General features: G+C 38.0%; 1 protein-coding gene across 3 annotated transcripts; it reads right to left on the reverse strand.

Moving 5' to 3' along the window:
- LOC139981231 (uncharacterized protein CG3556-like) lies at positions 1–10,581 on the reverse strand. 3 transcript variants are annotated; one of them, XM_071993453.1, is made up of 9 exons: positions 10,126–10,581; positions 8,702–8,966; positions 5,901–6,229; positions 5,345–5,517; positions 3,871–4,054; positions 2,486–2,666; positions 1,069–1,199; positions 408–517; positions 1–57 (listed from the first exon to the last, which is right to left on the reverse strand). In XM_071993453.1, exons 1-8 carry the CDS (start codon positions 10,211–10,213, stop codon positions 423–425), a joined length of 1,446 nt encoding a protein of 481 aa, XP_071849554.1. In that variant the 5' UTR covers positions 10,214–10,581; the 3' UTR covers positions 1–57; positions 408–422. The 3 variants fall into 3 exon arrangements, with proteins under 3 accessions (XP_071849554.1, XP_071849553.1, XP_071849556.1); XM_071993452.1 differs by lacking the exon at positions 1–57 and having other exon boundaries at positions 162–517; XM_071993455.1 differs by lacking the exon at positions 1–57 and having other exon boundaries at positions 176–517; positions 8,729–8,966; positions 10,126–10,578.
- Between the last annotated feature and the right edge of the window lie 3,127 nt (positions 10,582–13,708).

A 13,708-nucleotide genomic window follows, 5' to 3' on the forward strand; every position in this document is an offset into this window, starting at 1 on the left:
AAACTATTTCGTCAAAACCTTTATTAAGTAACATACATATTTGTCAAACGTGTTTTTCCCGGTAAACCGGTTTCCACTTAAAACTGAAAAGTCATTTAATTGCTCATTTATACCTGAAATACAGAATTCTTGTCTTGAAAGTTATAATAAAGGCAATACATAGGCATATATTCTACAAATTTCAACCAAAGATTAATAAGTTTGATTCGGTTTTCAGAGTAAAGCATCCTTCAGAATTGGTTAAAAATAATTATGAAACAGTTGAAAAAAAATTTGGCAATGTTTCAACTTATGTGATTCAAGACGGCAAAAAATTGAATCATTTTCAAATCATTAAAGTACCCTACTTTTACTATTTCGTCAAAACCTTTATTAAGTAACATACATATTTGGCAACGTGTTTTTTCCCCGGTAAACCGGTTTCATTCAATAGTCGGTACGATATCATTCTCGGAGGTACAGCCTCGATGGATCCACTTATAATGGTCACCATCTTCAGGATGAATATCACCAACACCTGGACAGCGAACAAACAAATGAAGACATAAAAATTAACTTCAAAAATTAGCATTTACAGCAAACTGCTCAAATTAGAATACAAGAACGAAACAATTCTTGCCTTTGGGGAGAGAAGGGAGGTGAAGGGGAGTGGTAAATAGGGTCAACTATATGAGATGACAAGCAGGCGCGTAGCCAGAAATTTGCCAAGGGAGGGGCGAAAGTGTAGGCAAACTATCAGAGCCGTAGATACGGCATTGCAAACTATCCAAGCGGAGCGCCACCATGAGTTGGCGCGAAGCGTACAAGAAAATTTTGGCTGAAAATGCCTCCCAGATCGCTGGAAATGGCTCTTCCAAGGCCTTGTAAGTTGCATCTTAGCATTTTTAGTTTGAAATTACTAGCGATATCATAAAAACATTTTATATATTTTTTAAATATGCTCAAAGGGGGGCGGCTGCCACCTTCCCCGCCCCCCCCCCCCCCTTTGCTACGCGCCTGATGACAAGACGGATGTGTGCATGATGTTTACACCGAGGTTCACATAGTACCGTTTTTAAATTGTCTTACCTTTATCGACGCAAACCGGTTGCTTCATGACGATTTGTTCGATTATCCAACTTCGATAACCGTCCTGGTCGCTTGCGATACCGTTAATGCTGGTTATATATTCTCCCCACTCGGTCATCTCAGATTCGAAGCTGTAAGGTAAATGCCCGACAGTTTAATCGTTCGTGACGCAATTTGATTTTATCGGGACGGATTTAATTAACTGAATAAATATGTTTATTTGACAATGTAAATTGTTCTAACAATAACACATAATTAAAAAGTACGTAGATATTGTCTACTGTTATGGTAGAAAGTTATAACTCAAGGTCAGTCAGTATCAACTTGAAAATTTATTTTACTGTAACCAACTCCTTGATACAACCCTCACAGCACTGCTTCTCACGGAGACGTTTGTCTTAATTCATTAACACATCATCTGAATGCATCTCTCAAAATAATTGAAGGGGTTGGGGGGAGGGAGGGGAGGTTGGGGAGGAGCAGTCAAAATACCTGATAATTGGTAAAAAAGAAGTCTCAGCAAGCTGATTTTTTTTGTGGGGGGGGGGGGGAGGGGGTTCGGTCAACCTGTTGCAATACAATCTATAGTCATGGTTGGTCCTTGTACATCGTGTACATGCCCGTTCGATTTTACACTCGAACTTGTACATATATTTAAGCTCCTGGGGCGCGCGTGTGGGGTGGGGGTGCAACTTTCGTGTGGTAGGCCTCATTATATACCGAATTGATAGCCTATATACACATGCCACTGAAAAGCAACACTTCACGTCTTAAAGGTTAGGTTTTTTTTCTGGAAGGTGACCACCAGACCCCCTATATGAGATTCTGTTTCAACAACCACAGGTCCACTTATTTCTCTTCCTTTTTCCTTAAATCCTGGAACGATCCCTGGGACAGTAACGTCAAAAGTAATTTAAAACTAACGTATCATGGGTTTCGAACGTAATGTTATCTTCCCGAAGTAAGGTACACCTCGGTAGGCTCATTCACCAGTGATCACCTCGCTCCCAACCCCCCCCCCCCCCCTCGCCTCCCGGATGGAATTTGATTACTCGATTGGCCGTATTGTTCCAGAGGTGTGATGGGTAACCTTAGTGGAACTTAGGTGATCATGTTGAAGTTACAGCGGGAAGAAAGTGTAATATGGTGTCTCTGTTTAATATGGAGAGGGGAGTTGAAAATGCAAGAGAGGGGAGGGGTGAATGCATGGAAGGGGAGGGGGTTGAGGAAGGGGTAAGTATGAAATGACAGTTACTTCAATGATAACATCTCACGGGGTTTTCTTTACCAAGTAACCTAGATGGTATACATCTGTTCATGACAGTTCGATTACTTTTATGCCAGCTTTCTAATTATGGGGCGGGCGGGGGCGGGGAGGGGGACTAATTGAGGAGGGGCGTAGCTATTACAAATATACCTGAAATATACGTCAAGCGCCTGCATACGGTACATAAGATCCAAAAGGGATTCTCCACTAGCGCCCTCTAACCGATGGTAAATATTCCCTGTGTCATCTTGTATCTCTAACGTTACGTTGATGGTGTCCTCCTCGTCAGGTAATATATTCCGGAAACTTGGTTTCTGAGTTTCGAAGTAATCTGTGAAAGAAACAGAAAACCTCAAATATCATCAACAAAAATACTTAATGATTATGGGTTAATGAAAAATGCAAAAAAAATAAATGTTTTTACGATTTTATTTTAAATTTGGTGACTATTTGAGCAGACTTAACAGTTGTGTTACTATATAGTTCCAATATGCGAATCAGTCTACTGATTCCGATTATACTATCAATATAATAATAATCAATGACAGTTATTGCCACCGCCTTTATCCACTCGGCCACAGCACCCAGGGGCGTAGCGAGCGGCAAATTTTGGGACTGTCGGCAAAAGGAGAAAAGGTGAAGAGAGCGGAAGGGGAAGAAAGAAGGAAAGCTGAATAGAGAAAAGGAGAACGGGAGCTTCTTCCGTGCCAAATTTGACTTAAAATATGCACCAGATTGCATCTAAGGACGTTTCAAAACTAAAAATTTTCCAAAGGGGAGGGGTAGACCCCCTACCCTTAGACCCCTCCCCCATTTCAGTCACCACTTCCAGATCCGTCGGCAAATCAAATTTGACTTAAAATATGCACCAGATTGCATCTAAGGACGTTTCAAAACTAAAAATTTTCCAAAGGGAGAGGGGGACACCCCCTCCCCTTAGACCCCTCCCCCATTTCAGTCACCACTTCCAGATCTGTCGGCAAATCAAATTTGACTTAAAATATGCACCAGATTGCATCTAAGGACGTTTCAAAACTAAAAAATTGCCAAAGGGGAGGGGGTAGACCCCTCCCCTTAGACCCCTCCCCCATTTCAGTCACCACTTCCAGATCCGTCGGCAAATCAAATTCTCCACACCCCCCCAACAAAAACCCCTTCGCTACGCCCCTGACAGCACCGATTATACTATGATCAATATCATAAGGTGCTGGTCACCTTTGACCAAACTGCAAAGTGTACGATTCAAACTTCCCCGGAAAAGGGAAACTTGGAGACAAATATCGGTCATATGAAATATGATATGAGTTAGCAATGCATAACAAAACATCAATAAAATTAAGGAATGCCCTGGCACGGAACCTGATAAGATTTTCCACTTTGTATACCTTCTTTTGACGAAAGTTTTCTCAGCAGCTAATTCTTGGTGCCAAGCATTTTCAGGAGAGAGGCTCCGCCCTACTCCCTCCCCCATACTCCCTCCTCCCTAACCCCTTCCCCAGCCCCTCGTATGATAAATGAAATATATATAGCTTTACCTTCTGGACAAGCAAATTCTAACTCTTTAATGTGGCTGTGATGACGACCAGCTAGCAGGGGTAAAATGTGAATCGTCGCTGCTAGGCTACCAAAGTGGCCGTCTTCGTGCATTGAGTCTATAACTGACGTCACGGTGGCGTGGCAGTCCCATCTGGAAGGGCTAACCCCTGCCGAAAGTAACGCCTGCACGGAAAGCAATGATAATAACATCAGACTAGTGGCGCAACCAATATCGTTTTCAATATTGGTGTCAAAATCACACAAAATATCAACATTGTGACAAACGCCTGGAAAACGTACTGTTTTAAAGAATAATTTAAGGGGAAATGGCAGTCTTGATAATTATGTTAAAGACCAAGAATTAAAACTACAGAATATATGAAATGTATCCCGAAAAGGATATGAGGGTAGCATTGAAAAACTTATCATACATAGACTCCGGATGTGCGACCTCATTAATTCACATTGGGCTTCGGCTTTGAGTACAATGCTTCTGTATACTGGCGTGTTAAACGAATCTGATCGAAATGTTAATTGCTGACTTTGCAATCCGCGGGTCCCCTCACATTTTTGAAAGGTTGGTAAGAGTGAATCTATAGTACTCCCTTTCGGGAAACCAGAAATGAGTGTTAGTAAATGTTTTTAAATAAAAAAATTCTGGTTGTCAAGATTTTCACCTTTAAAGTATGCTATTTATTTGGAGCCTTAAGTGCAACCTTAAGCGTTAATGATCATCCATTGTTTTGGATTATAATTGTTACAAATTTTATCATTTTAAAAATATATAATTTAATTTAAATGTATAATTTAAAAATATAAAAATCTACAAATGTTACAAACATGATAAATGTTTTATAATTTAATAACTAAACCAAAGCATGTTCTTTTGATTTCATATACACATTTGAACACCATTGGATGACATTTAACTTGTAACACCTTTATAAACGTGTCATTCGAGGCCATAAACGTTTTACGTTTTCCCTATGAGTTTTGCGTTGTATATGAGGAACTGAGCTAATGTTATGTGTGTTAGACTACATAGTCCAGTCGCTTTAACTGATTTATTCTCAGCTCTTTAAAGGGTCATTTATTTAAAGTGTTATAGAAAAACCACTTCGACTAACAGCAGTGGTTTGTTTTAAATGGTATACATGATAATAGAATTAATTGTGCCTAAAGTCATAATAACCTTGTATAAGCAACAATAAATCTTTCTCGTATATTCTTATATATTCTTATTATTATGATTATTATTATGATTATGATTATTATGATTATGATTATTATGATTATTATTTTGTATGATTATGATTATGATTATGATTATGATTATGATTATGATTATGATTATGATTATGATTATGATTATTATTATTATTATTATTATTATTATTATTAATCAAACAAAGGTTATTGTGTCTTGTAAAGATTTACATCAATTATGTTTATCTTTTGTCTTAATATACTTACCTGTGAGGCAAGAGCATTGTTAATCGCATTTCCAAAACTACCGTGACTTTCATGGGAGTTAAACAAACAGTTTGCTGCTCCATCTATTCCTCTTCTCAGTACGTCATCTTTGGATATAAACGATGTCGTGTTGTGTACACATGTAAATGCAGAGAGCACCATAGAAGTAGTGTCTGGAGAATGAAGGAAACTGATTTGTGTTGATCAGGGACTATATATAGTAAAGTCAACGCAGGCCCGTAGCCTGAAAATCCTGAGTTGATGGGACACCACTATAGTCATGTCCTGTAAACACGCGAACTCAAATGTCCACATTCAAGTGGCACGGGTGGGTAGGGCGACCGGTAGCCTATACACGGGGTGGGGGGGCAAAGGATATGCATTTGGTTGCTAATTTCTGGAAATTAACAAAAAAATACCGAATGCTAACAATATTCCTACTGAAGAGGCTGATACTACCTGCCCGAGATTTTTGCACCGAAATGAAAGTTGATTCTTTGGACAACTCAAACTATACTGCCCAGTTAATTGACTTTAGACAAAAAAGTATAGTTACCAATTCTTTCGTTCGTGCAAACACTGGAGCACGGTTTATGGAAACAACCATCCGGTCGTTGGCGATTTAACAAATCTTCTACATATTGCCATCTCACGCGATGCCCAGTACTGCACATCGCCAGTATACCTTGAGCCTGTTGATAGTGATCGTTCAGGACGTCTTTGCGAATCTGCCTCATGTAATCTTCAAGTAGAGAGATGAGATTGATACCGTGAAAGTCGGTATTATCGTGGCAGGTGGCATGTAATGCCATGACGTAACTCGGTAACCGACTTATCGTGACTCTGTGGTGCTTGGTCAGGTGTTTAGCATTTGGGATTAACGTCCTGCGAGAAGTTAAAAAAACGAGAAAGTTGATTTGGTATTGAAATTATTTGTAATGAAAGCTATCATATTGTGTAATCCTGAACTGCATAGTTTCATGAAACTTCAGAATTATTTTACACATTTTTATTAAATTACATAATTATACATTATTCATGATGTAAACCCCAGAACATTCCACTTCACGACCGGTTTTGTTCTTGTTTTCTTTGGGGGGAGGACTCGTCAGGGGAAGGTCCGGGCTTCGGTTCCTACCCCATATCCGCCCCTTATTTCCAACCACACACAACAATGGAAAGTAGTTAGAACAACCTGGCGTGTAGATCTAATTATTGCTCTAATTTAATAGAAATATGCCTAAGAATGCCCCATTTCACATCCAAAATGTTATTTTATTTTTTGGAGAGTGGGGTCCACCCTCCCCCGCCCCCCAGTCTAAACACTTAACTTTCAATCACAAAAATCCGGAAAGAAATTTAATTTTTACAATGCAAAATTGTAAAACAAAAGTGTAAGAATATCAGCGTTTCCATTATAAAATCAGTTCGGTATAAAAACTGTGACCCCGGAAAAACAAAAACCGTTACCAATCGGCAACACCTACCCACTCTGGAATAATTATAATGTCATAATTTTTAATCATACCGATCATCCACATGAATGCACAGAGTTATAAGTGAAAAAGGTCTGGAGACAAAAAATATTCCTATAAAATTAAAGGTGATAGATTGTGTCAGAGTATACCGTTACAAATAACAGTACACACAATGAATGTTGCTGACAAACAGTGGAACGCATGTTCGGTACTATCGGGTTTACATAATATGTCTAAACAGACAAGTAACCCGTACATGACAAAGTTGTTGCTCTCAATTATATATTGGCAAATATGTAAAAGTTAGAGGGGCCTGTCGTTCCGATCTTAGAAATATCTTCTTTAGTTAGCCTCTGAAGAAGATCCTGCTAAGAATGAAGCTTCAGACCTTCTGACTTTGACATATTTTACCTATACAAAGGCTTCTTTTTTTTTTTACTAATAAACAGTTTGCGGACAGGTTTTTTTCTTTCTCTTTAATTATGCATTGAGTTATAATTGACATATAATTGGCTTGTCACGTCGCAATAAACACACCTATAAATCACGCGTCTTTAGTACGGTTGTTTCTTCTGCGTTGTCTGTAAAGTAATTACACTGCCTGTATATATACCGACACTGTCTTACAGTGTCTTTCAGTGTCTATACCGACACTGTCTTACAGTGTCTTACACTGTCTTACCTACACTGTCTTAGAGTGTCTTACACTGCCTGTATACCGACACTGTCTTACGCTGTCTTACCTACACTGTCTTACAGTGTCTTACACTGCCTGTATACCGACACTGTCTTACAGTGTCTTACACTGTCTTACCTACACTGTCTTACAGTGTCTTACACTATCTTCCCAATACACTGTCTTACCTAGACTGTCTTACAGTGTAGCTGTTTGACTAATATATGCAGTGAAATTACAAGTTAAATGCGACTGAGATGAACGAACGTAAAATCAAGGAAAATGCACAACTGAAAATTTGCACCTGCCAAAGGGTTAAGCAAAAAACCAAGGGGCAGGGAGAGGGTGTGATAGAAAGAACAGTCATAATATTTTTTTAAAGCACACGAGTTTATTGAAACAAACAGACCTCGTGAAAGTTTAAGGGACACTTCATGAATTGGCAAAAAAAATAGGAAAGGTTTAGAAAGGCCTAAGCAGTTCTATTTATTATAACTATACATGAATGTAAGAAAGTCTGATATTTCGTTCCTACCAGGATCTTGTTCAGGGGGTTATAACTGAACCTATAAATGACTTGAGGGCATATTTAAGAGAGAGCTGGGTTATTTGGTGACTCAAATGAGTAAAACAAAAGTTAGACAGAAGAATGCGAGGTGAGATGAAAGGGAGTAGCGGTGATATAATTAAATTAATATGGAGATTTTGTGTGTTTGTTTGTTATTAAAGGGATATCCGGTCAGTCAGTGGTTGATATTAATTGGTTAGTAAAACTGCTGGTAATTTTTTTCTATTATTTTTTTTTTTGGGCATATTTAGGTGAAACCGACATCCTCGTAGAGTAGCATTCTTGTCTGGCGGAGATATGAATTTTCAAATTTTGGTGGTATTTTCTGAATGCATTTGGCAACAACAGAGTGAATGATTTTTATCACGGTACTTCAGCTGAAAATATATATATTCTTTCTTTGATGATTTTCTATATAATATTTAGCCTCACCTATTCATAAATGGAAACTATTATTTCGACAACAATAGTTGATTTGTTGATGATGAAATTCTAAACCACCAGAGATCATCGAAGGTTAACCAAAAAGTTTCACATTTATCTGCCACCGGAATATCCTTGCCACAATTTTTTCTTTTTCTTCTTGTTCTATTTTTTTCCCTGTATTTATTGTAACTTTTATATAGCATGCAAACCTATTAGTTAATCTTCTTGCAACAAACCTCTCAGATCGAGAAAGAACTGATAGAATCTCCAGCTGAAGTTCTTTGATGGTCAGTCGCATATCTAATGAGGGGTCTGCAACCCACGATTGGTTGACTAACTGAAGTGACGTCACGGCAGAGGCGGTGTTGCCTAGCGACCATCCGAAACCGGGCTCCCTTTTGTTCGAAAGCCAATTAGTCGCCACACTTCTGGCGTTTTCTAATCTGTCTACCAATTTTGGCGTTGTATCTAACCCTGGAGGAGAAAAAGAACAAATGAAAGTATATAGGATCATGATATCTTTCATCTGACCCCGTATGACCTACCGATTGAACTCGTCGAAGTATTATACAGGAAGTTAATCGTGTCATGGTTTCAACGTTACGGTACAACCGACCAATTTTCCCCTTCTCGCCCTCCGGAAAAACAAGAATGAATTAAGGGGGTGAAGGGGGGGGGGCAGATCAAACCAACTCCAGAAGGTGGAGTTACTTGAGGAAATCTTTGGACTTGGAGAGACGAAAGTTTTTAATTAAATTGGCGACATAACCACGTGATCACTTGATAATATTTCTATACCATACCCACCGTGATGAACTGAAGCAGTATAAAATGACTCGCGGTATTTAACGGTACATTCCGATGTCAGAAAATGTTATACCTAATATATACGGGAAACAAAAAACACCAGTTATCCCGAAGGAAGATCGGCCGACATAACAGAGGGCGCTGGTTTAATCACATCTGGTATATATATATATATATATATATATATATATATATATATATATATATATATATATATATATATATATATCTACATGTCCCCTTCCTTGTCAGACCTTGACATACATAATTCATTTCTGTAGACTATAGCCTATACCTAATCAGCTTTTGTGAAATTCCTGCTCTCTTCTACCTTCCTATGAGTTTCTTTGAACTTACTTCCATTGAGCAGACAAAACCGGATCTGATGAGATGATGGGGCGGGGGAAGGGGGGGGCGGGTATCGGTGAACTACAACCCTAGGGCCTGGGATCAATAAGGTGGCCCGGAGAAATATTGGATATTGGTGGGTGTTTATAATGTCAAGGTGTCTTTCTGGGAGAATTCCCATAAGCCCTTCGCACTCAGTGTTGTTTTGACTGCAAAGGGGGGCTGGGGGTGACCACTTTCCATCTCCTAGGATACGATAGGTTTAAAAGTTCGATTTTTTTTCTCAGGCTGATATCAGAGTATCATAGTTTGGGTCGAAGTTTGGGTACATTATTCACTGTGTGCCTAACAGAGGGTAAGGGAGTTTGTGGAAGCTCGGTGGTGGCGGGTGGGAGCTCACAGTGTGTAATTACACACACGGGTAATTCAATGTACCGTACATCTTACCAAAAAAAGAAAGAACGAACGAGAAACTTACCACATATTGAATCAACATTAAATGAAGAAGTATTGCATATAAGAACCGTCAACACAGCACACGTGAGTGCTAGCCAGGAGGACATCATTGAGATCAAACGGGTACGTTGCCGTGGAGAGTTTTGCTTGTTTCCGCGGATATTATTAGTTGCACCGTCTTGGCTTCTGTATTACTAACAGTGATTCAGTTTGAAGCCAACTCTATTCTCTGTCTCTATATAATTGTGTCCTGTAGGCTGCCTATGGTGATGCAGTGTTGTATATCCAGGCTACCTTGTGGAATACGTAGTAAATTGGTAATACTAGACTGTAGTCCCTTTGTGAAGCTCCACCGAGAGAAAGGAGAGTCCGCTATAACTCATGGGAATCTATGTATCCATAAACATCGTAAAATGGTTCACGTTTACCGGGTCAAATGGCGAGTTTTAATCTCATAGTTCGATCTATGTTATCTCCACGTAGTTATAAATTCGCAGAGTTGGCACACCGTCCGACTATATGCGAAGAATATTTGCTTACACGGCTAACATGCGGGCGCCATTTTGAATTTAATCAACGTGCACCAGTACTGTGCGTTTAGTAATCTTCATTTATCATTAATTATTCTCGTTTCATATGCTTTTGTGGAGAATAATACTTCAAACCTTCATTTAAAGGTGTCCGGTATGCATAAGAGTAATTTTACGAAAGGGCTGGCAAAGTATCAAACACTTAAAATAAAGATTTTAACCCCCCAGCCTAGAGAACCAAGCAAACCCTCGACTTTCTGTTGGGAAGCATTATTATGTATTACGATTCATGTAGCAATATGTCGGGTTAGGACACAATAGATGTGATATAAAAGGTGATCTCTATATCATTATAGTTCTGTGGTTATCAAACGATGTCGCAATTTACTTGCAGTTCACCTTGACAGGGCAAACCGTGGAGACAATAGAGATCAAAGAGCAACTTTGATAAAGATCGACTTTACGGAAGCTTTTAAATCCCATACGCAGCAGTTTCCAATCAATTGATATCGTTTGATACGTAGTAGTTTACATCCGATCTTTGTCTGCACGTGGGATAATCTTCCTTACGTGGGATAATCTTCCTTACGTGGGATAATCTTCCGTGGGTTTACTTCCTTTTCGGAACCATGAAAGATGGGTCAAAAAATTGACTGTTGTAGTTTATGTAGGCTGCAAGACACATATAGGGACACACAAATGGTCATTGTAGTTTTGCTAAATACCAACTATACTGTATTGTGGGGTTCTTTAATTGTTTGCTGTGGAAGTCAGTTATTTGCATTGAAGCGACCCATTCCGATATGCTTCTTTTGAGGATACCGCCGCTTGGAATTTATTTACATTCTGTACGTAAGATTCTTATTGAGCATTGAGATTTTAACCACTCCCCCACCCCCACCCCCTATCCTCACCGTAACACTGGATTTCCGTGCTTAAATAAATATGATAAAAAATATGTTCTAATATTTCATAGAAGAAAATGTGCATTATACTCTGGAGAAACTTTGACAAAAAATGAAATAACGAAAGAATTTCCAAAAAGTGTAGAGTGTCAAATAATTAAATGATTAGTTCTTAGTTTCATATTCCTCATAATCCATCATATCATATTTTGTAGATGAAACGCCGAAATGCTGGCCTTATAGTCCTGGCGCCTACATGAGTCAGTCTAAACCTGGAGGGGGCATTTGATATTGTGTCCCCCACCCTTCAGAAAGTGGGGCGTGCCCCCGTCCCCCTCCCATGATTGACGCCCCTGGATACGACACATGATTAGGTTCAAGATTTGTGAACCATCGACCGTGTATTGTTTTACACGTCGAGCCGTATAGTATAGTAAGTTGGGAGCTATCATGGCCACTCTATGTTGAATGATGGTTACCTCGTTCTTACGAAATAGCAGCATACTGTTGTACATGTGTTAGCATTGTTATAAGGTTACCGATAGAACAGTACATTTGTTTTTACCAAACCCTTCCCCCACCCTCCTTGTACAATCTCTCATTTTCACGTACAAACATATTTCGACGTTCCATTGAATCCACCATACAGTTGCACCATTAAAGCGAATCAGTGTTACAATGCACCAATGTGTTTAGTATAGTTCGGTCGCCTGTTTCTGCATTTACTTACATGGTTTATTTGGATGTTTTAATTGTTTTATTTTTTATTTTTTGCGTAGGATATAAAGGGTTATTTGTAATCACTAACTCTAATATATCTTTACATGGTCCTAGCTTCTCCATCTTTTATTTCTATTCATTCCGAAATGACTACATTATATCGAATATACATATATTGATATTGATTATAAGTTTTTTTGAAACATAGCGTCGATTGGTGGCCACAGACGGCAAAATTGAAGACATAAGGATAGGATGAGCACATCGAACGGTGACGATGTCACGTTCCAATATGCATTCTTAGAATATAATCAATCTGTTGATTGTTTTAACTGACAATTTTTTACGATGTAATGATATATATTACACAAAAGAGTGTATACGCAGCTTGGATATGTACCGTTCCATTTATATTATGTATAGTTTTGCGTACAAATGTTACTTGAAAACATTGTATCTATCCATATATATATATATATATATATATATATATATATATATATATATATATATATATATATATATATATATATATATATATATATATATATATATATATATATATATATATATATATATATATATAGGCCTATATGACGAGAGACGGTATACGTCGCAAACATAACTTATTCCAATATTCATAAATGCATTCATCCAAATGCAATATATTACGTAGATCATACGTAAATCATATATGTTACATATTACGTAAATTATTACAAGTTGAGTGAATCAGCATTTATGAGTGTATAATGTAGACTTTTCTTATATAGGCCTACATGACAAAAAGAAAGTTCGGGAAATGATGCGAAAACAAATAATTATGCTATTATATTTTCTTTGAGTCTCTCTTCGAGAAAAGTTGACACAAACTGTTCCTGTTTATCATATTCAATACGGTACTAATTACAATACACCAAATAGTGATTCATAAGTGGTGATTCATAAGTGAAACGTAATTATTTTAGTCCACGTTTAAAGAAATAAAACATAAGTATACTCATAATTCCTTCATGAAAACTTCTTATATTATTCGGAAATCCTTGAACTGCAAGTGGATGAATGATAATATGAAATTTCGGAGGGAGATCTAAGACCCAAAAAAAATCGATAAACAAGCTCAGACGTTTCTTTATACTGGAAAAGAAGATTTTTCCCCCGTATATATTATTTACATTGCAATAGCTCCATTTCCTTCATATCATAATACATAAATCGATCGGTATATACGTTGTTAGGTTTTATTGATGTGTATGCGCTCAGTGCTGCCTTGCAATATGGTGATAATGGCACGCAGATGAGATGAGTTGGTGATGCTTGAAATTAATAGGCTACGAACTGTTTTGTTTTGTCATGAATTATTTCTTCTTTTTTTTTGGTCTAGCTTCATTCAGATTTATTGTATTACTTGTGTTATACATCGAACCATTCACTTTCCACAGGATATTCT

Source organism: Apostichopus japonicus, chromosome 15 (genome assembly GCF_037975245.1).
Source record: "Apostichopus japonicus isolate 1M-3 chromosome 15, ASM3797524v1, whole genome shotgun sequence".
Classification (NCBI taxonomy): Eukaryota; Metazoa; Echinodermata; class Holothuroidea; order Aspidochirotida; family Stichopodidae; genus Apostichopus; species Apostichopus japonicus.